The sequence below is a fragment of the Dendropsophus ebraccatus genome, chromosome 2, assembly GCF_027789765.1.
Source record: "Dendropsophus ebraccatus isolate aDenEbr1 chromosome 2, aDenEbr1.pat, whole genome shotgun sequence".
Taxonomy (NCBI): domain Eukaryota; kingdom Metazoa; phylum Chordata; class Amphibia; order Anura; family Hylidae; genus Dendropsophus; species Dendropsophus ebraccatus.
Window position 1 is genome coordinate 146,945,417 of NC_091455.1, and position 24,301 is coordinate 146,969,717.

Sequence of the window (24,301 nt, forward strand, 5' to 3'; positions counted from 1 at the left end):
TATTTGTTTGTTTTATACTGGTATTATTGGTCTTGGTATACTGGATTTCAGTTATGGTGTGGTGGTATTAGTTAGTATGGGGTGGTAATGGTTGTGGTCACAGTGATAATATATGTTTCTTATATACTGGAGTATTTGATTTGGTCAGTAACGGTATATTTCTTCTATCCCCTATTAGTTCTGTTCTGGGGTCACATCCACACACTCAGCCCCCACAGAACTATGTACTTTGATCTCCCATAAAGCCTCCAGTGTACAATACACCAAGAATCTTCCAAGTACAACAGCTGCAAACACTACAACTCCCAGCATTTACTGACAGTCTGCAACACCCAGGATATGCTGGGAGTTGTAGTACAGCTGGTGCTGTAGAGATTTAGGGCTGATGGTTGTAACATGATAAGAGAACCAGAAGGGCAATATAAATGATAACAGCACTGATAACAGGGTCACCGGGTACACCAGAGCATGGTACCTTAACCCTTTAAGGACGGGGCCAATTTTTGTTTTTGCGTTTTCGATTTTTCCTCCTTGTGTTTATAAGGCAATAGCACTTGCATTATTGTACTTTGCAATGACAGGCTAAATTTTTGCATAAAGTACACTGCGAAACCAGAAAAAAATTCAAAGTCAATTCAAAATTCAAGTTCAAATTGAACAAAAAAACGCATTTCTTTTATTTGGGGGGACTGTGTTTTTACGCCATTCGCCCTGGGGTAAAACTGACTTGTTATGCATGTTCCTCAAGTCGTTACGATTAAAATGATGTATAACTTATATTGTATCTGATGGCTGGTAAAAAATTCAAACCATTGTTAACAAATATACGTTCCTTAAAATCGCTCTATTCCCAGGCTTATAACGCTTTTATCCTTTAGTCTATGGGGCTGTGTGAGAAGTCATTTTTTGCGCCATGATGTTTACTTTCTATCGGTACCTTGATTGCGCATATGCGACTTTTTGATCGCTTTTTATTACATTTTTTTCTGGATTTGATGCGACCAAAAATGCGCATTTTTTTGCGCTGACGCCGTTTACCGTACGAGATCAGGAATGTGATTAATTAATAGTTCGGGTGATTACGCACGCGGCGAAACCAAACATGTTTATTTATTTATTTACTTTTATTTAAAACCTGGGAAAAGGGGGGTGATTCAGACTTTTATTAGGGGAGGGGGCTTTTTACTTATAACAATACTTTTTTTTTTTACACATATACTAGAAGCCCCCCTGGGGGACTTATAGTATATATACTTTGATCTCTCATTGAGATCTTTGCTGTATAGTTATACAGCAAAGATCAATGAGAACGGCACCCGTTTGCTTTCAGCTGCTGCAGCCGAAAACAAACGAGTGCCGAGCCGGGGACGGCGCCATCTTGGAGCGGTCCCCGGCCGGCAGCAGGTACGGAGATCTCCCCCTCTAGACACCAGGGATAAGCTGCGTCCGGTAATCGGATGCAGCTGTCATGTTTGACAGCTGCATCTGATTACTGTATTAGCGGGCACGGTGATCGGACCGTGCCCACTAATACCTGCGGTCCCGGGCTACAAGCAGCACCCGGGACCGCGGTGGTTCAGAGAGGGGTTGCCGCGCGGCCCCGCTCTGAACACCTCTTACGGGCGCATGACGTACGGGTACGTCATGCGTCCTTAGGAGGTTAACCCTTAGGCGACCCTGGATGTACCCGTACATCCAGGTCCGCCTTCCCGCAGTCAGAGATCCCGCACAGATCTCAATGAGAGATCAGTGCACTTATACAAGAAGTCCCCCAGGGGGGCTTCTAGTATAAGTGTAAAATTTAAAATAAAAGTGTTATTATAAGTAAAAAGCCCCCTCCAAAAGTCAGAATCACCCCCCTTTTCCCATGTTATAAATAAAAATAAACAAATAAACAAACATGTTTGGTATCGCCGTGTGCGTAATCGCCCGAACTATTAATTTATCCCATTCCCAATCTCACACGGTAAATGGCGTAAGCGTTTTTTTTTTCAATTTCACCACACTTTGAATTTTTTTCTGGTTTCGCAGTGTACTTTATGAAAAAGTTCAGCCTGTCATTGCAAAGTACAATTAGTGGCGCAAAAAATAAGGGCTCATGTGGGTTTCTTGGTGGAAAAATGCAAGTGCTATGGCCTTTTAAGCACAAGGAGGAAAAAACGAAAACGCAAAAATTTAAATTGGCCGGGTCCCCTAAGGGTTAAGGGTGCATTCACACAGACAGATTTAGCTGACAGATTTTTGAAGCCAAAGCCAGTAATGGAGCTAAAAGAAGAAATCTCCATTTTTCCTTTATGACCTGTTCTCTGCTTATAGTCTGGTCCTGGCTTTGGCTTCAAACATCTGTCAAATAAATCTCTCTGTGTAAAGGCACCCTAAGGTACTATGCAGTACAGCTGAGATAGGTTCCCTTTAGGCCCCGTTCCCACTGAGCAAAGGTAGCGGAATTCCGCGACGGAATTGTCCGCCGCGGAATGCCGTTAGTCTCCCGCTCATAATGGGAGTCTATGGGAGGCGCGCGCCCCTGCCCTGTCCGTGCTGAAGAATGAACATGTAGCATGTGAGAGAGCACTAGGTTTAAAGAAGTACTCAGGGGCTTGAGACATTTCATCCGGAGGGAAGACAATTACAAGGGCTTTTCGTGGCTGGGAACACTATACTATAATTCTGTGGCGCATGTGGTATCTTCCTTTCCCGCACTTATTTGGGGAGGGTAATACCAGGTAAGGGCCAGAATGGTCCTTGAAGGATGGGCCGCTAGCCTGCCACTCAAGGGCCAGTGCTGTCTGCTTGTTCCCCAGGCTAAAATTTGCTAGCCAGCCCCTGATCACATGTGTCATAAGTTATTGGTCACAGCTCTCCTTTATTCAGAAGATATAGCCAGAAAGAGAACAGCACAGCGCAGCTCACCACTTCCCTTGGGAGAACACAGACTTACATGCTGTTGACCACTGGCAAATAAGGAACACCCCCTTGGCTTAATTATAAACTTCACTGAAGCCTATGGATTGTGGCTGGGCCCTCACCTCTCAAGGTTCAGATAAGATGTCTTTTATGCCATCAGTATGTATAAGCAGCAAACTAGAAACTATTTTCTGTTCTTGTGCCCCATATTACAGTGGCTTTTTATACCATTCAGCAGCTCGGTGAAGAGGATGCAGCTGCTACATTCGCCACCGGGGGCCGCTGTCTCCATTTCCTTCCTGTAAGGCTTCTCTATGGAGGCGGCCATCTTAGTGTAGCCCACGGCTTTTCATTAATTGGATTACGGGGGCGTCCTGACGGGATCGCATGTACCGATACAGTGCGACCTCTTATGAATGGAAGAGGAAGTTTGTGTTGGTGGGACGCGACATATGAGGATCACAACATCCGGGTGAGTAATGTGTGGGCTGCGCCGTGTGTAACGCCCGCTGTCATCTATATGTGTGTGTTCTCAGCTGGATCTATGCCTTTCCTATGTATCTGTATGGGGTGTGAGGAGGTGGCCATGTGTAGCCTCGTGCTGGCTGTGTGGAAAGTAAATGGGACTGAGCGTCCCCGGCAGTATGGGCTGGTGGGCAGGCTGCAATAGCTAGCAGAAAGGGGGGAACTAGTGGCGCCTCTCCGGAGGAGCTAGGGCTGTGTCCCCCACATGGAGCTCCCAGCATGCCCTGACAGGTGGACGCCGAGTCCAGGCCCCGTGTCGTGCAGTCCTCACAGTGCCATCAGCCATGGGGGCCCCTCCCCTCACAGGGTCTCTGCTGCAGCCCTGGCCTGTGTGCTGTAGACAAGGGGCCATATGTACACCATACACCTCCTAGTATATGGTGTCCATGGAAATGATGACACATGGCTGTGCTTGCTGGGTCAGGAAGCCAGACTTCTAGCTGCTCTATTACTCCACACTCTGGGGCAGGTATAACACATAGTGCCAACACATCTCCTGCAGTAAAATGCGAACACTGAAGGATTCCTAATACATTGGATTTTTATTATGAGGTATCCTTCTTCTGACCCCACATCCCTATGCCATGATATGTTGCCCATAGTGACATTCAGGACAATAAAGCATACCGGTCACCACAAATTACTCTTGATATCTTATCACAAGTGTCAAAAGTTATTGATCAGGAGATAAAGCCAAGGAGAGATTGCCGCAGGGGTGGGGAACCTTCGGCCCTTCAGCTGTTGCAAAACTACAATTCCCATCATGCCCGGACAGCCGAAGCTTTAGCTTTGGTTCGCCAGGCATGATGGGAATTGTGGTCTTGCAACAGCTGGAAGGCTGAATGTTCCCCATCCCCTGCTTTATGGTGCGTTTACACAGATTTATCTGACAGATCTTTGAAGCCAAAGTCAGGAACAGACTATAAACAGGGAACATGTCATGAAGCAAAGACTGGGATTTCGCCTCTTTTTAAATCCATTCCTGGCTTTGGCTTCCAAAATCTGTCAGATAAATCTTTCTGTGTAAACCCCCCCCCCCCCCTTACACATAGAGATTTATCTAACAGATTTTTAAGCCAAAGCCAGGAATGGATTTAAAAAAGAGGAGAAATCCCAGTCTTTGCTTCATGACATGTTCCCTGTTTATAGCCTGTTCCTGGCTTTGGTTTAAAAAATCTGTCAGATAAATCTGTGTGTGTAAACGCACCGTTGTGCTGCGTTTACACGAAGCGATAATTCGCTTCGTTTAACGATTTTGAAGCAACGATTCGGTTTTTATTACGATCAGCATTTAGACGAATAAATCGTTAGAAAAATCGTTAATGCGATCGTTTCTAAGATCGCTTAAGCCCATCTTTTACATAGGGTGAATCTTTTGAAAGACTGTTTACACGAAACGATCTGCGAATTTTTAGCGAACGATGATTTGAGAACATGTTGAAAAATCAAAATGAACGATTTTTCGCTCATCGGTTGATCGTTTGCTGTGTTTACACGGAAAGATTAACGCTCAAATGCAATCGTTATTGCAAAAATTCGAACGATAATCGTTCCGTGTAAACGCAGCATAAGTCAGTGAGAATACACTGACAGAATTAGCAGCTGGCCCCTGGCTCTACCACGATCCTCTACCACATCCTCTCCCCAGCTATATTTCCCAATCTCATTGGGTCTCGGCTGAGACCCACTGTGATCAATAATTTTTAACATCCTTTTTGACATGTCAAGAGTTATTTGTAGTGGCTGTGCCCATTTAAATCACCATGGGTAAAATATTGCCAGTTAGTCATATCACTGGGTAGATAACTTCTAGAACATTGCCCCGTTCATTTCCCATCTTTAGCATGTTAAACTGTAGAGAGGCGCGTAGTGAACCTGTCAAACATTACTTTCATGCTGTCTAAACCAGGGATTCTCATACTTTTTCTACTTGACCCTCACCCAGCAGTGCAAAGTGATACCTGGGCCTCACCAGACAGATCAAGCAGATGCTGAGGCCTCACCATCTGTGGTTGAAGTCTGTGCAAAAAAAAAAAAAAACAACAACTATTGCTTAGTCTACCCTTCATTTAGCTCCTAAACTCTGTGTAACATTAGTACAAAATATAACTATACCCAAGTAGGATGATATTAACCCTGTAATGACTACAGGCGTACATGAACGCTCCCGTAGTCTGGGCCTTAAAGCAAACAGGCATCCAAATGCACCCTGCCGGGCTATGAAGCAAGCTTAGGAGCTAAGGGTAAGGACCGGCTGCTTCCATGATCATGTGGTCGCCAACCATTAACCCCTTAAACACCGCGATTGTACGGTAAGGCGTGTAAGTGACAGGAGCAGCTCCTGTCACTTGCCTGGCTGCCAGAGGTCTCTTACCTTCCTCCGTGCAGTCTGATTTTCAGTCCGACTGCACAGTAACACCTATCCCTACTATGCTATGGCATAGCAATTATCACCGTGAGACATCTAATGCATGTATGTAAAAGTCCCCTAGGGGGACTTAACCCTTTAAGGACAGAGCCAACTTACCGTTTTTTTCCTCCTTGTGCTTAAAAGGCCATAGCACTTGCATTTTTTTTACCTAGAGACCCACATGAGCCCTTATTTTTTGTGCCACAAATTGTACTTTGCAATTCTACTTTGTAATTTTTTACAAAAAATTTTTTACAAAAAAAAATTAAATGTGTGGTGAAATTGAAAAAGAAAACCGCATTTTGTTTATTTGGGGGGGATGTGTTTTTGCGCCGTTCGCCCTGGGGTAAAACTGACTTGTTATATATGTTCCTCACGTAGTTACGATTAAAACGATATGTAACATGTATAACTTTTATATTATGAGATGTCTTGTAAAAAAGTTAAACCATTGTTAACAAATATATGTTCCTTAAAATCGCTCTATTCCCAGGCTTATAGGGGGGGGGGGGGGCGGCGATCTCCGCCACTAGACCACCAGGGATCGGGCTGCATAAGTAATCAGATGCAGCTGCATCTGATTACTTTATTAGAGGGCACGGCGATCGGACCGTGCCCGCTAATAGCCACGATCCCGGGCTACATGCAGCAACCGGGACCGCGGCGGTTCAGCGCGGGGTCCCCGCGCGGCCTCCATCTGAACTCTCCGAGGCGGCAACAGGGCGTAAATATATGCCCTGTGTCGTTAAAGGGTTAAAAAGTTTAAAAAATAAATGTGTGGTCTCCCACCATGGGTGTTGTTGTGTAAATGCACCCCCTAGTAAGTCGTGCACTCAGGTACAAGTGGGTAATGAAGTATCTTGATGGCACCACTGTCTTTGTGTTTTATGTGCACAGCTGAAGCAAAAGTGTTAATTGTTTATTTTGTGTGTTCATGTGCTGACCACTCCCAGGTGCTCTTTCTCTCTATCTCATCCTCTTCTTTTCTCACCCACACTCAGCCCTACCACTCACAGGAGAGTTTAAATATAACCCCTTATTCAGTTTTTTAGTAAAAGAGGACACAACAAGATATGTCAGTTTTACCATGAAGTGTATTATGTAAAAACGGAACCCTCCCAAAATTTGCGGAATTGCATTTTTTTATCCCAATTTCACACCATAAATGATATTTTGGGGGTTTCATCATCAATTTTTTGGTAAATTGAAAGGCGCCATTACGAAGTACACCTGTTCCTGAAAAAAACAAGCCCTCACATGGCCCTGTAGATGGAAAAGTAAGAGTTCTAGTTGTAGTTGAAGGCGAGGAGAAAAAGCGAAAACGCAGAAATGAAAATCAGCGCGGTCCTTAAAGGGGTAGTGCGGCGGTAAACAATTATTCACAGTATAACACACATTACAAAGTTATACAACTTTTGTCATGTATGTTATGTCTGTGAATCGCCCCCTTCCTGTGTCCCACCACCCCCGCACGTGTACCCTGAAGTGTGGTGCATTATACATACCTGATCCGCGCATGTCTGCCATCTTGTGCCAGGACGTCATCTTCGGACGGACAAACCGCTCCGACCGTCCCTAGTGCCAGCCGCCTTCTGCAGCATCATCAGATGCTCAGCCGCGATTGGCTGAGCATAACCAATCGCGGCTGAGCAGCTGATGACGCGGATGACGTCCTGGCACAAGATGGCGGACATGCGTGACACGGATTAGGTATGTATAATGCACCACACTTCCGGGTACACGTGCGGGGGTGGTGGGACACGGGAAGGGGGCAATTCACAGACATAACATACATTACAAAGTTGTATAACTTTGTAATGTGTGTTATTCTGTGAATAATTTCTTAGCGCCGCACTACCCCTTTAAGGCCATTTTAGGCTCTGTCCTTAAGGGGTTAATCAATAACAGCCAGATGAACATCTCTTCAACTCGGTATGCAGGCACATTCCTTTGTGCCCGTGCTCTAATTAACCATAGAACACAATGTAAAGTACGGCCGGGAGCCATTCTTTACATTGTGTGCATGGGCTATTTTGTGCGTCCACTGCATACATAGAAAATAATGTTAACCTACGCTGTCAGTAAATAGCGGCCAGTGTTGCAGTCTGCAACAATGGTCATTATTTGTTGAAAAAATTATGTGTGAACATGGCCTTAGGGTCCATTTACACAGAAAGATTATCTGACAGATTATCTGCCAAAGATTTGAAGCCAAAGCCAGAAACAGACTATAAATAGAGATCAGGTCATAAAGCAAAGCCTGAGATTTGTCCTCTATTCAAATCCATTCCTGGCTTTGTCTTCAAATCTTTGGCAGATAATCTGTCAGATAATCTTTCTATGTAAATGGACCCTTAGGGTACGTGCACACTACGGAATAGCGACGGTAAACCCATTGGGAATTCCGCAGCTCGCACGCGGACTCTGGTGGCCGCACACCTCTCCACCCGTGCCATAGACTCTATTCTTCCGCTCTCCGTCCAAAGAATGAACCTGTTTTGTCGCGATTCCATAGTGTGCACATACCCTTAGGCTATGTTTACACTACGTAAGTTACTTATTAATCACAGCTGTTGTTGTCTATTTGCAACAACGGCCATGATTACTACGGAACCCACGTAGTGCTGCTGTCTATGGAATCCCGGCCAGAGAGTATAGGTTACAGCCGGGAACCCTAACTGCGCTGCAAAAAACTGACATGTCAATTTTCTGCGACAGCTATTCATTGAATGTGAACCTGTCAGTGCACACTATGGGGCGAGCGGCTCTGGGCGCATGTTCCGTTGTGTGCAGCGGTGATTTGAGATGCAGGCGCCCACGGATACGCCCGCATCCCAATTCAGCAGCAGTGAAGATCTACTGGCCGGGATGATCTTTTCTGACACTGGCCAGGTCACGGAATGGCCGGTGTCTTACGCCATGTGAACATTGCCTTAGAGTGTATTTCAGACTGCTCTAATAAGGGGGTCTATTAATGTTTCTTGCCACCTTAGTTCAGGCAGCATGAAATTGATGGCAAGTTCCCTTTTAACAGTTAAATGCCAAAAATTAAAATGCAGCGTGTAAATAGACTAGGGTCTAACCTTATTGCCTAAGTATTGTGGTTGTGTTACAGGAAATACAAAATGTCTCACAAAAGGAAAGAACATCGAAGGCACAGAAGTGAAGAGGATGATGAGCCTGTGACTCCAGGGAGCAGTAGTGGCAGCCATCATAGTGACAGAAAAAGGAGGAGGAGCAGCAGTGGTAGTATTCATACTGCACAGGAGATACAGAAGATCAAACATGTTGAGATCTTGTAAGTAGATGACATTTGTACTTACCTGTACTTATTCAGGTTCAGCAGCATAACAAGGTGGTTGATGCAGAAGATTCTCAGTTGCTTGAATGGCTGATTTTAATGTCCAATGTAGATAGGATTGATTGGACCTCAATGGTGTAAATCCTTCCTTTATTTAATGCATCTTTGTTTTCTGTGTGGACTGTTTAACCTCTTAATTACCTGGCCTCAAAAGGCCTTACTTACCAGCACATTTTTACTGTTTTATATTATTATTATTTTTTTTTTTTAAACGTTAATACATTTTTATTTGTGTTTATTTCTTAATCCCAATAAGGGATTACTATTTTAGAACATTATTTAATAACTATAATGTATTAGCATACTCCTGTATGCTAACACATTATGTCTGTGTCTCTGTAATACTATATGTGGGGTGAATTTAAGGTTAGCTTCACACGTACCGCATTGCAGCGGATTTTCTGCTGCGGACCCAGATCTGCACTTATTACGGGAAATGCACATAAAGTGTTTTTTCCCTGCACTTACTACTGCATCAAGGCTTCATTTCCTGGATAAAATGATGATGTCACAACCCGACTCCCAGAGCTGTGCGAGCTGTGGCTGCTGGAGAGGATGATGGCAGGGGGATGCTCAGTGTCCCTCCAGTGCCCTGTGTCCCTCAGTGTCCCCCTGCCATCATCCTCTCCAGCAGCCAAAGCCTGCAAAGCTCTGGGAGTCGGTTCTTGACATCACCATTTTATCCAGGAAGTGAAGCCTTGATGCAGTAGTAAGTGCAGGGAAAAAAGCACTTTATAAGCATTTTCCGTAATAAGTGTATATTGGTGATTTGTATAACTTTAACCCCTTAAGGTCCAAGCCAATTTTCGTTTTTGCGCTTTTGCTTTTTCCATTTTATGTTTAAAAGTCCATAGCGCTTGCATTTTTTCACCTAGAGACTTATATGAGTGCTTATTTTTTGCGAAACCAATTGTACTTTGCAATTACAGGCATAATTTTTCCATAAAATATGTTGTGAAACCGGAAAAAAATCATTTGCGCTGTCAAATTGAAAAAAAAAACGAATTTGTTTTGATTTCGGGGAGTTTTGCATTTACGCCGTTCGCCCTATGGTAAAACTGACTTGTTATGCATGTTCCTCAAGTCGTTACGATTACTATGATATATAACATGTATAACTTATATTGTATCGGATGGCCTGTAAAAAATTCAAACCATTGTTAACAAATATATGTCACTTAAAATCGCTCCATTCCCAGGCTTATAGCGCTTTTATCCTTTGGTCTATGGGGCTGTGTGAGGTGTCAGTTTTTGCGCCATGATGCGTTCTTTCTACCGGTACCTTGATTGCGCATATACGACTTTTTGATCGCTTTTTATTACATTTTTTCTGGATTTGATGCGACCAAAAATGCGCAATTTTGCACTTTGGGATTTTTTTGCGCTTACGCCGTTTACCGTGCGAGATCAGGAATGTGATTAATTAATAGTTCGGGCGATTACGCGCGCGGCGATACTAAATATGTTTATTTATTTATTAATTTATATTTATAAAATGGGAAAAGGGGGGTGATTTGGACTTTTATTAGGGGAGGGGATTTTTTTATTAATAAAAACACTTTTTTACTTTTTTTTTTTTACATGGACTAGAAGCCCCCCTGGGGGGCTTGTATATACACAGCAATGATCTCTCATAGAGATCAATGCTGTGTATATACACAGCAAAGATCCATGAGATCGGTCATAGATTGCTATGGCCTGCTGCAGGCCATAGCAATCTACTGCCGAGCCGGGATCAGCGTCATTCCGACGCTGAGGCCCGGCACGGGCAGAAGAACGGATCTCCCCCCCGCGATCGCATCGCGGGGGGGAGATCCGACCCACTAGACACCAGGGATGTGATGTCTGAAGCCCTTCAATGCAGCTGTCAGGTTTGACAGCTGCATTGAAGTGCTTAATTAGCCGGCGCGGCAACGGGACCCGCGCCGGCTAACAGAGGCGCTGCACGTGTCAGCCGGGATCAGCGCCGTTCAGAGCGGGGTCCCGGCGGGACCCCGCTCTGAACACCCCCCGCGGCGCCATGACGTATTAGATACGTCATGGGTCGCTAAGGGGTTAATAATGCTTTAATAAAAAAAATTTGCGGGACTTCTCCTTTAAGTGTTGCAAATGAATAGAACTGTGCTGGAGCGAGGAAGCCACTGCCTGATATATATTTTAAAAGTTTTGATAAACTATTTTGCATGTAATGATACCAAAGATTATTTTAAAAAATTTTTTACTTGAAAAGGGGGGTGATTTCAGCCTTTATTATCAGTTGGGACAAGAATAAAGGCCCTATTCCACCAACAGATCTGACGACAGATTATCTGCCAAAGATTTGAAGCCAAACCCAGGAACAGACTATCAACAGAGAACAGGTCATAAAGGAAAGACTGGATTTCTCCTCTTTTTAAATCCACTCCTGGGTTTGGCTTCAAATCTTTGGCAGATAATCTGCCGTCAGATCTGTTGGTGGAATAGGGCCTTAACCCTTTTAAGGGGTTAAAGAGAGATTCTCATCTGAACTGATATAGTAACATTTTTACATTTACTTTTTTTTTTTTTTACAAATGTATTTATTTAGCAAACTTGCCTCCTTCTCTTGATACGCCCACTCTTTTCCACTAGCACCCCTCCTCAAGTATCTAACCTGCTGTTATGTTCCCATAGCATATGAATTAATAAATTTTTTTACCTTTATCCTTGGCGACATTTTTTGCTAAATCTTGACTTTAAACAATATGTAAAATAGGCAGTTTGGTGCACTGGGGGAAGGGACTACCGACCTTCTTACTTGCTCTTAGTTTTCCATAAATATAGTTAACCCTTAATTTCTACTGCTTCATCTTTCTTAATGCATTGTCTTATTTTTTTAGCTATGAGAAACCTCCACCAGGACTTATTAAGGTACAAAACAACAACAATAATTTCTACATGTTACATTTGTACGTAACACCTTAACTTCTAATTGCATAGTTGGGTTGACTTTTTTATCTTTATCTTTCAAGGAAGATGAACCTAAACCTGAAGACTGTATCCCTGATTTGCCTGGCAATGAACATGCCCGGGATTTTCTTGCCCATGCCCCTACAAAGGGACTATGGATGCCTTTGGGCAAAGAAGTGAAGGTTATGCAGTGTAAGTTATTCAGCTATATGTAGATGATAGCCACATAGCCCTAGTTGATAGAATATCTCAAGGCTTTGGGCATAAAAGACTACAAGCTGCAGCCACAGTAACGGATGTGGTGACACTCAATGGCTCTAGCTTAGTCGATCCTGGTTGCAATCTCGCATCCTAGCCACCCCGACCCAGAACTAACTGGCACCCATCTGTGATCTACCAGTTATCCACAAGGTTGCTATCTTGGAATGTACAGTATTTGTAACTTGCTATATTTTCTGTGTGCAGTTTGTGTCCTTATCCTAGAGATCTCTTTTTTTTCCTCTCTCTCTAGGTTGGAGATGTAAGCAATATGGTCACAGAACTGGTGATCGTGAGTGTCCCTATTTCTTCAAAGGCAATCAAAAGATTGAGCAGTTTAGGGTGGTAAGTAACAGAGTCCTTAAAGGGGTTGTCCGGGATATTTTAATAAACTAGCATTGCACTGACCTCTGTGGGTGTTGCATATTCTACATACACTTCTATTTTTTATTTAGAGAGCTTACTGTGTTCTCAGGCTCAGTCACATGACCACTCTGCCTGTGTTTTCTTTACTTCCTGTGATATCCTGTTCCCTTTTTGTTTCCTGTTCCTGCCAGTGAGGGAACAGTGAGTCATCAGGTGGGTGGGGTTATGCCTCCACATTTCTTTAGCCACACCCCTAACATCTAATTAACATCTGAGCCCAGAAGAAACTGCAGCAGTAAGGACAGCATGACTGACTTTTATACTCCGTACAGCACTGCAGCATAGGTTGGAGCTATAAACCGTAAATAATGGAACTATGAGGGGGTGATTTATCAAAACTTGTACAGAGGAACAGGGAAGCAGTTGCCCATAGCAAACAGTCAGATTCTAGGTTTTATTTTTCAAGGCCTTTTTAAAAATGAAAGAAGTGATCTGATTGGTCGCTATGGGTAACTGCTCCCCTGCACAGGCTCTGATAAATCTTCCCCTATATTGTAGTGTAAAGATGTACAGTGTTAAGGCAGAGCTGCTGCTATGTGTAATATGGAGAGAAGAGAGGAGACTTCACCTCAAGGCAGTCACCATTCTATCTATTTCTTGCTGAGGTAACACAATCCTGCCTCATTGAGACCCCGCCCACCAGTAGGATGGCTACTGTAGTGTATATGTAATCCATGACTACAACTCCTATCATGTACATGTGTGCTGGGGTATGTAGTCCTACAACAGATAAGAGTGGAAAACCTAGTTGATTTGATAACATAACTAATTGGCAGACACTGAGCCACCATGCTGCTCAAAAGGACACTTGTAGTAGTACAGAAATTTCCTGCCTATGGGTAGAGTAGGAGGAGCTATATTCAGAGAGGAGGGGTGGAGCTATAGGCTTGCAGAGCTGTGATGTCACTGCTGACCCCTGTGACCTGGAAGTTCTTTACGTAAACAAACACAAAAAGCAGCAACAGAGGAGGAGGCCCAGGGCCACAAAGGAGAAAAAAGGTGAGAGAAAACCACTAAGAGAAAGGGACAGATTACATATTATTCACGTTTCCAATAAGAAAAAAAATGTTGGACAATCTCTTAGGGACACATGCAGCCACTCCCCTTCCCTAATAAAAATTTGAATCACCCACCTTTTCCTGTTTTATAAATAAAAAAGTAAACATATTCGGTATTAAATTATCACATTCCTGATTTCGCACGGTAAGCAGCGTAAGTGTAAATAAAAAATCAAAGTGCAAAATTGTGCATTTTTGGTCGCATCAAATCCAGAAAAATTGTAACAAAACGCAATCAAAAAGTTGCATGTATACAAGCAAGGTACCGATAAAAAGTACAGATCATGGCGCAAAAAATGACACCTTACATAGCCCCATAGACCAAAGGATAAAAGCGTTAGAAGATGGTAATAGAGCAATTTTAAGGAACATATATTTATTTTTTTTAATAGGTTTTAATCTTTTAAATGCTGTCAAATAAAAAAAAGTTATGCAAGTTGCATATCTTTGTAATCATACAAACTTGAGGAACATGGATATCGAGTCAGTTTTACCATAGGGCGAACGGCCTAAACACAATCTCCCCCGTCCCCCTTCCCCAATAAATAAAAATTATATTAATTAATATTATCGCACAAATAACTTTGTTCTGGTTTTGAAGCAAATTTAATGCAAAAATTAAGTCTGCCATTGTAAAACAATTAGTGGCGCAAAAAATAAGGGCTCATGTGGGTCTCTAGGTGGAAAAATTCAAGCGCTATAGCCTTTTAAACACAAAGAAAAAACGAAAGCGCAAAAGCAAAAAGTGGCTTGGTCCTTAAAAGGGTTAAAGGGGTAGTGCAGCGTTTAACTTTTATTCACTAATAACACACATTACAAAGTTATACAACCCCGGAAGTGTGGTGCATTATACTTACGTGTTCACTGTCGACCCTGGCCGCCATCTTGTGTCGACAATGTTATCTTCAGGAGGCCGGCCGACACTTCTGGGGTGGGGGGAACACGGGGAAGGGGGCCATTCACTTAAATAACACACATTACAAAGTTGTATAACTTTGTAATGTGTGTTATTAAGTGAATAAAAGTTAAACGCCGCACTACCCCTTTAAGTGACATATAGGTTTTTGTAGTAAGCCCTTCCACCTGCTTTGAGCACATTTATCAACTGAATTGCATCAGAAAAATGACATAATGTTATCACAATAGGTGTAACTACTATATATACTGATATAATTAAAAAATATATATTTCAGCAGCAGTAACATACAGATCTGGGTGGGGAGGATCTGATAGATGATGATGTCATCCTTTAGTTCACAGGAAGTTAAAAACAGAGGGCGCTAGTGACTTTGCATGAAATGGGCAAAAAACTAGTGCTTCTTTAACCCCTTAGGGACCAAGCCTATTTGGACCTTAAAGTGACACTGTCACCTCCTTTTTGCATTCTGACATCTCTACACAGGTGTAAAGGGTAAATTTATACCCTTACAGGTTTTCATACCTTATTTTATATCCTACGTCATGGTGCTTGTTCAAGTAAAAAGTCATCTTTTTATCAACTGTAGATTGTGTTAAGTGGGCGGGGCCTTGCGGCATTAGAGCCACTTAGCCCCGCCCACAACACCACAGTTGGCCCTGCCCCCTCACTGGCTATTGGAACAGGCTGGCCAAAGGTCTAGACCCCACCCCCTTTACGTCGGCCAACCAATGGGTGTCAAGGGGGTGGGGCCAACTGTGCAGTTGTGGGCGGGGTTAAGTGGCGCTAATGTCGCGAGGCCATGCCCACTTAATACAATCTGCAGTTGATAAAAGATGACTTTTTACTTGAACAAACACCATGACGTATGATATGAAATAAGGTATGAAAAACGCTAAATTTACACCTGTGTAGAGATGTTAGAATGCACAAATGTAGAGATGTTAGAATGCACTTTATGCGCTTATAGCTCAATGATGCTTTAACGTATGCAAGCGATTCTAAGATTGTTTTTTTCGTTACGTATGGTACTTTGTGTTAATGGAAACATTTGGTTACTGTCTTTTGTGTTTTTTTGTGAAAAACATAAAAATATCATGAAAAATTTGCACTTTACAAACTTTGAAATTCTCTACTTCTCAAAAAAGAAAGTCGTATCACATAAATTAGTTACTAGGTCACATTTTCAATATGTCCTCTTTTATTCTGGCATAATTTTGAAAACATATTTTACTTTTCTTGGGTGTTACGGGGCTTAGAAATGTATCAGCAAATTTTCATGAAATTTCCAAAACTTATTTTTTTTTTTTTAGGGACCAGCTTTTTTTTTTTAAGTGGGTTTAGGAGGCTTGTATACTGGAAACTCCCATAAGTGACCCCATTTTGGAAACTACACACCCTAAGGAATTAATGTAGGGATGTAATGAGCAGTTTGACCCTACAGGGGATGGAGGAAAGTATTCACCATTAGGCCACAAAAAATGGAAAATACAAATTTTGGGGTGTTTTTCTTTCTCCTGTTGCTTGTGAAAATGAGATACTTTGATCTGAACAAACATATTATTTGAAAATTTCTAACGCAGGTTCTCCTGAGTACAATGGTACCCCGTATGTGGGCATAAACCACTGTATGGGCACACAGCCGGGCTCAGAACGGAAGGAGCGTCAATTAGCATTAGCAGTGCAGATTTTTCTGAAGTTTCCGAGCCCCAGGTGCGTTTGCAGAGCCCCTGTAGTGTCCGCAGAAGAGAAACCCCCCAAATGTCACCCCATTTTGGAAAGTGCACCCCTCAAAGAATTCATCTTGGGGTGCAGTGAGCATTTTGACCCCACAGGTATTAGAGGAAAGTATTCAAAATTAGAAAGTAAAAATGAAAAAAAAAAAGAATTTTTCCAATAATATGTTTGTTTAGTTTGAAATGTCTCAATTTCACGAGGAACAGGAGAGAAAACGCACCCCAAAATTTGTAAAGCAGGTTCTTCTGAGTACAACGGTACCCCATATGTGGGCATAAACCACTGTATGGGCACACAGCAGGGCTCAGAAGGAAAGGAGCGTCATTTTGCTGGAGCAAAACCGCAGCTAGTATCGGTTATTAGAATAGCGCAGTTGCTAAAAAAAATTTTTAATCTGGGGTGGTGACGGGCAACCTGGGAGTGTTTACTTGCTATCTGGGGTGGTGACGAGCAATCGTGGGTGGTACGAGCAGTCTGTGGCAATCTGGGGGTGTTTACTGGCTATCTGGGGTGGTGACGGGCAATCTGGGGGGGGGGTCACAGGCAAACTGGGGTGATGGGCAATCTGGGGGAGGAGTGACAGGCAATCTGGGGTGGTTACGGGTAATCTGAGCGGTTACAGGTAAACTGGAGTGGTTGTGAATAATGCAGAGTGGTGGGGTGGTTACAGGTAATGCTGGGGTGGTTACATGTAATGCTGGGGTGGTTACAGGTAATGCTGGGGTGGTTACAGGTAATGCTGGGGTGGTTACAGGTAATGCGAGGCACTTGACTTTTTATCCCGTCATCAACAATGATATATGGTGACAGGGGATAAAAAATGCCGGCAGCATTTGGAACAAGTAATCAGTGGTATATAGTATATACCGCTGATCACTTGTACCAGGACCACATCGGCTAGTCCCCGATCATTGCCCCATGCTCTCCGCCACCTCTGGTGGTGGAGAGAATGAGAGCTTGATCCTTTTTTTTGGCTACAAACACACTTGCCGCATCCGCAGCGAGTTTCTCGCTGCGTATTCGCAGCGAGACTCGCTGTGGATCCCGGCCCTGTGTACTCAATGGCAGACAAACTCGCAGCAGGGATGTACATCCCTGCTGCGAGTTTGTCCGCAGCCCGCCCCGTTAACCTCCTGGCCGCCGGAGACTATATGTCACCTGATCCAGCTCCGGCTTCCTCTGGCTTGCTTCGGGGCTCCCGATGCTGTGGGGCAGCGCAATAATTGGCCGAGCGGGACGTGCCGGGAATCAGCGAAGGAAGCCGGAGCGGGATCAGGTGACATATAGTCTCCGGCGGCCGGGGGGTTAACGGGGTGGGCTGCGGACAAACTCCCTGCTGTGAGTTTGTCTGCCATTGAGTACACAGGGCCGGGATCCGCAGCGAGTCTCGCTACGAATACGCAGCAAGAAACTCGCTGCGGATACGGCAAGTGTGTTTGTACTCTAAGGAATTAATCACTGTGAACACTTAAGGTTATTCCGGGGGGGACAGGAGGGGGACATGTATTCATCTCCTCTCACTGTGGATTCACGGTGAGAGGAGATGAAAGCATGAAGTGCATTACCAGCGCTGCTGCACTATTCTGCACCATTGCCATAAAGAGCTGATGGCAGCAGAATAGAGCCCATTAGTGATAGCCGTAAAAATCCATATCGGCGGTCACTTAATAACATAACACATGTATTCTCTGGGTATTAGGTTTGTATAGGTATTTTTTTTATAGGAAACTATCTTCCTAGCAAAAACCCACAAAAACTGTCGCCGCATTGCAAGATCCATAGCGTTCTTATCTGGATTTTGGGCTTACTTTTTGCGGGAAGATCTGTAGTTTCTATTGATACCAAGTTTTATATGTATATGACTTTTTGATCTCTTTTATGACGTATTTTCTAAAGTGGATTGATAAAATATAGCTATTCTGGTACTGTTTTTTTTTTTTGTTTTGTTTTTTTACACTGTGTGTCGTGCGGTATAATTATTGCTATAGTTTTATAGATTGGGTCGTTACGGACGTGGCGATACCAAATATGTTAAGGATTTGTGTTCTTGATCACTTCTATGCAATGTTTTATTGTGTATGGGGAATGTAATGCATTTTTATTTGTTGGGGGGGCTGTGTTGTGTTTGGTGCACTTTTTTTTTTTTTTTTTTTTTCACTTTTACACTAGTGTACATTACTGTACACTAGTGTAAAATACTTAGATCACTGATACAATACACTGCAGTACCTAATGTACTGCAATGTATTGTATCATGCCTTATGCTGACAGGCATTCAGCACGGCCACCCCTGTCAGCATGAGGCATCTCCACGGTGACCCCGGAGGCCTTCATTAGGACCCCAGGATCACCATGGAGACATCGGAGGGCCGGACCGCGACGCGGGACACCGCGATGACGTAAGTGACCCACAGCGCCGACCGGGACCCGTTAGATGTCGCTGTCATGGTTTGACAGCGGCATTTAACGGGTTACACTGCCATTCAGGCAATTTCAGAGGGGGGGGTCTGCTGTCACACTGACAGCTGATCCTCTGCTGCCGCCGCCGGGCGCCAGTTTATTCCGATGCGTCCGCTGTTAAAAGGCGTAAGCATCTAAATAAAGCCCATCAGTGGCCGCCGTGGAAAGGCAGAACGGCGGTCACTAAGGGGTTAAGGGAAAATCAGTTCATATCTTTGCAATCAGGTTCAAAAAATAGGAGAACCCTGTTTAGCCACCACAACAAAAAGTAAAAAAAAAAAAAACTGTCCGAGAAACAAAATAAGTCCAAAAAAACAGTTGTGTAGAAAAATGTTGGCAACTCATTGGGTATCTTGGTGTCCAAGACCGTGCACCCCAGTGCTGGTGTCTGGTCCTTTAATTATGGGCAAGGGCAGTACATGTCTGTTACTGCCCATTGGGTCAGCATTCCCCCAGAAGACCACCAGAATGTTAGCCCATTCTTGCCACTGTCACTTCCCCCGGTGCTTTAGGGGGCCAGTTCTGCAAAAGTTCTGCCTCCACCAGCTTGCAACCATCCACCGCTTTGACTGCAGTCCAACCTGCCCAGGTGTCTTACCAACGATGTCAGGCCAGGCGCTCTCAGGCTGTCCTTCATTTTGTGAGCCTGGGTGACTGAAGCCACAGTGGGCAGGAGCTCCTCCGGACCATCAGGGAGGAGATATATAAATGGCTGACCCAAGGTCAACTAACAGTGGGAAGTATTGTAGCCCACAAAGGGAGGAACTTTCTCCGCAGTGCAGCAGAGAGGGCTGAGCCATACACTTTGTATGGCACATGTGATAAACCTCATACTGCACGGGTTTCTTCGAACATGTCCTGCCAATTGTTGATTCCTTTTGAGGACGCGACTCGACTGTGAGCAGGCATCAACGACATCATTCCATTCGTCCGTGTTCTTAAAAGTGCGCTGAACAACATCATCAGCGAGGAATCCCAGCCCACCACTCCAAACCTGAACATCCTCCTCCATGAATAGTCTGTTCATACTGGCCTGGGTGCAATCAGGTACTGCCTCCTCCTCCTCCTCAAATAGTCTGTTCTCAATCATACTGGGCTTGGTGCAATCAGGTGGTGCCGCCTCCTCCAATAGTCTCTTTTCAACCATACTGGGCTGTTTGCAATAAAGTGCTACTGCCTCCTCTTCCCCCTCCTCCACACTGGGTCCAATACAGTACTATTACTGCTGCTGGTTCCACTGTCAAATATCTGTTTTCCACCCTACTGGGTCCAAGGAACTTTGTACCCTATGTCCCGTGTAATCACTTACACCTTGGCTAATTTTTGTCACTATTATTGCACTTTGATTTTTTCCACTTTTTTCATTGTAATAGCAACTGCAACTAAACGAAACTATACCCTATCACAGTGCTTCTCAAACTGTGAGGCGGGCCTCACCAGTGAGGCGCCCCCTAGTTGTTGGTGAGGCCCAGCTGGGGAGACAGTTTTTCCAAAAGTAACTATGATCTGCACAGTCCTTTTGCTGTTTGCAAAAATCTCTATTTTAGCTAAATTAATTTATTTTGTACTTGCTTTATTAGCATATAGAGCTTGGGAGACGGGTGAAAGGTAGCCCTAGCATTATTTTCAGCCTTTAAATGCACTTTCACCACAGATGGTGAGGCCCAGGCACCCTCTTGATCAGTCTGGTGAGGCCCAGGCATTGCCTTGGTCTGTTGGGTGAGGCTCCAGTAGAAAAAGTTTGAGAAGCACTGCCCTATCATACTCCCACTATTGTAGCTGCAATTATTCAGCCTTTATTGCAAGGTTCAGTTTGGCCGAATCCAAACTTCACGAAAGTTCCCCGGATCGTACCGAACCGAACTTTTCAAAAGTTTGCTCATCCCTACTCTTAAGGACAGAGCCAATTTTCTCTTTTGCGTTTTCATTTTTTCCTCTTGGGTTTAAAAGGCCATAGCACTTGCATTTTTTTCACCTAAAAACCCACATAAGCACTTATTTTTTGTGTCACTATTTGTACTTTGCAATGGCAGGACTTGCATAAAATATGCTGCAAAACAAAAAAAAAAATTATATGCGCGGAGAATATATGCGCGGGGGGGGGGTCAGATTGTGAGCACAGGGTCACTTTAAGTGATGTTTGGAATCAACTGTAATAATTCTTAGGTGTGGCTAGTGGAAATTAAAGGGGTAGTGCAGCGCTAAACTTTAATCCACAAAATAACACACATTACAAAGTTATACAACTTTGTAATGTGTGTTATGTATGTGAATGGCCCACCCACGCTAGACCCGTAAGTGTGGTGCAATATACTTACCGCATTCGTGTTGACCAAGTTATGCTCAGCCAATCGCGACTGAGCAGCTGATGACGCGCCAGAGGGGGGGCGGCTGGAGCAGTCCGGCTGGCCTCTCAAATATTACGTCATTGTCACAAGATAGCGTCCGGGGGTCGACACGAATGCGGTAAGTATAATGCACCACACTTCCGGGTCTAGCGTGGGTGGGGACACGGGGAAGGGGGCCATTCACTTACATAACACACATTACAAAATTGTATAACTTTGTAATGTGTTATTTTGTGAATAAATGTTTAGCACCGCACTACCCCTTTAACTTAATTAAACTTATAGACGAACTCTGGCTAAAGGAATGAGGAGACAAAGTAAAGCTCTACTGACCCGTCCCCCCGCACAGACTAACCGCTGCTGGAACTCCTATTCTCCTGGGTTCAGATGTTGTCGCCACCCAGGATAAAATACCCGACCTGGCTGATGGATTGCATGCTCAGTCAGTCAGCAGGGTTGTGACGTTGCTTGAGCAGGAGATCCAGAAGGCTGTCGGGGGTCCAGGAGCAGTAAGCCTGTGGTGCTGGGGCAAGGGCTGATTAAAGGGGTTATCCGGCGTGTAAAAATGTTTGATATTGTGCTGCAGATATAGGGAAAATAATAAAGAGCCTATGCTTACCTCTCCGTGCTCAGCCCATTTCTTTCCCAATAGCCATGCAATATTGCCGGAAATATCTGCAACAGGGGGAGAGATCGGTTCTTCTGGCCAGGCCTCTGCGTCGCAATGATGCTGATTCCGGTTTGGCAATACATTGATCTGGTCTGCTGCAGACCAAAGCAATGTATCACTGATCTCATTGATCATTGCTGTGTATATACACAGCAATGATCTCTTTGCTATGTATATACAAGTCCCCCAGGGGGACTGTTAATCAATGTAAAAAGAAAAGTAAAAATGTTTTTTTATGAATAATAAATCCCCTCCCCTAATAAAAGTCCAAATAACCCCCCTTTTCCCATTTTAAAAATATAAATAAACAAACATATTTGGTATCCTCGCGTGCGTAATAGCCTAAACTATTAAATTATCACATTCTCGATCACACATCAAAAAATTCCAAAGTACAAAATTTCGCATTTTTGGTTGCCTCAAATCCAGAAAAATTGTAATAAAAAGTGATCAAAAAGTTGCATATACGCAATCAAGGTACTAATAGAAAGTACAAATCATGGTGCAAAAAATGACACACGAAAATTGGCTTTGACCTTAAGGGGTTAATGTTGTTTGTGTACCTTTTTCTAGGCTCATGAAGACCCAATGTATGGCTTACTAAAGGAGAAAGAACATGAAGAAAAAGAAATGAGGTAATAATTCCGCAAATTTATAATTTAAAGTTTTGCTTAATTTAAAGGGGTTGTCCAGGGAGCAGAAGACAGGTGAAGCCTTCTGACCCCCGTTGCTCACTTTCTGTGGATCCATGTCTTGGAAGCAAGCCTTCTTAGCGAGTAGCACTGACAGGATAGAGCAGGAAGGGGCAGGTTTTTAGCAACACAAGGAACGGGCACATCAGAAACCCAGTAGCAGTAGTAAATCATGTTTGAGCAGGACAGACCTTATTTTTAACAAACCTAAAACTAGCCAGCTCACCACTCTTCCTGCTTTACAAGACACACAGGTCCTGCACTTTACCAACCTCCAGTAGAAACAAAGTATGGATCCAGTGTCTGGACAGTTGAATGAAACAAACTTTTTGTCCTTCATAAAAGCGAAGAACGCAAGCACGGGAGCCCTACACTTGAACAACAACACACTCAAGGCCATTAGGAAGCGTGTACAGCACTGGAAATTCACTGATGTTTATGTAAAGGGTTCAGATATATTCCTCTGCTTGCTGTGTTATTTTTATGAGGAAGGACAGATAAAGTTTATTTTGTTCAACCGTCCAGACACTGGATCCATATTTATTTTGCCCATGATGCAGCTGCTGTGAATGTCTATAATTGCTTCTACTCCTAAAGTAAACAACTTCAATAAAGGCATACATGTGTGCTCTGTTCTAAATGTACCCCTCTTTACAGGATACAGCAGCTGAAAAAACTGCTAGAAGATTCAACCTCTGAAGAAAGCAGTGACAGCAGCAGTAGTTCAAATGGCTCCCGAGAAAAACGTAAAAAGAAAAAAAAGAAAAAAGACAAAAAAAAGAAAAAGAAGAAAAAACGAAAATCTTCTCATAGAAACTCAGACTAAATATATGAAAGAAACTCAGACTAAATATATGAAATAAACACACTGTTTGCATATACTGCTTATTCTTTCTGGAAGAATAGTCTCAGTACATGGACAGATTGAAATCTGCATGGTGTAAGCAGAAGACTTCACATTTACATTGTGTGTAAAATAAAGTCTATGCATAATCAGGACTGTGAACAGGTGTGGTCCATATTAAGTTATTTAATAAATGCTGTTTAAATAACATTTGTTGGCTAAACTATTATGGTAATGTTATTGTTTATTTATAAAGCAAGGAACTTTCTATAAAGTATAAATTGAAAACTTCCCACCATTTTGCTGCTGTAGTGTCTGTGTAACCCCTGTACACAGCTGGCTGTACTGTTGCTTCTGACCTAGATACAACAGGAAAGAGAAACAGTGCAACTCACAAACTGAAAAGAACAGAGTTTAACCAGAGTTCAGCAAACCCATAAGCTGAAATTGATTTGAAATGTTAATAGAGAAAGTCCAGTCCTTAAGATGGCCTTTATGGAAGTGTTTGCAGTGGGGAAAATAAGTATTTGATATACTGCCGATTTTGCAAGATTTCCCACTCACAAAGAATGGAGAGGTGTGTAATTTTTATTGTATGTGCACTTCAACTGTGAGAGACAGAATCTACTAAAAAAAAAGGCCAGAAAATAATGCTGTATAATTTATAAATAATTTATAATTTTATTGCATGAAATAAGTATTTGATCAATGACCAACCAGCAAGAATTCTAGCTCTCACAGACCTGTTACTTTGTCTTTAAGAA

General features: G+C 43.3%; 1 protein-coding gene across 1 annotated transcript; it reads left to right on the forward strand.

The window, feature by feature from the left end:
* The first annotated feature begins 3,238 nt into the window (after positions 1-3,238).
* Positions 3,239-23,692, forward strand: RP9 (RP9 pre-mRNA splicing factor). Its single transcript, XM_069960357.1, has 7 exons — positions 3,239-3,376; positions 8,955-9,137; positions 12,059-12,089; positions 12,191-12,320; positions 12,640-12,731; positions 22,575-22,636; positions 23,351-23,692. Exons 1-7 carry the CDS (start codon positions 3,321-3,323, stop codon positions 23,517-23,519), a joined length of 723 nt encoding a protein of 240 aa, XP_069816458.1. The 5' UTR covers positions 3,239-3,320; the 3' UTR covers positions 23,520-23,692.
* Positions 23,693-24,301: the final 609 nt, after the last annotated feature.

What these genes read in the sequence shown, in the direction of transcription:
- RP9 (XM_069960357.1), top strand. Translation starts at nt 3,321, where the DNA reads ATGGAAGAGGAAGTTTGTGTTGGTGGGACGCGACATATGAGGATCACA. An exon ending in ATCAAACATGTTGAGATCTT is followed by an intron (nt 9,138 to 12,058) that starts GTAAGTAGATGA and finishes TTATTTTTTTAG; the next exon opens with CTATGAGAAACCTCCACCAG. An exon ending in CATGAAGAAAAAGAAATGAG is followed by an intron (nt 22,637 to 23,350) that starts GTAATAATTCCG and finishes CCCTCTTTACAG; the next exon opens with GATACAGCAGCTGAAAAAAC.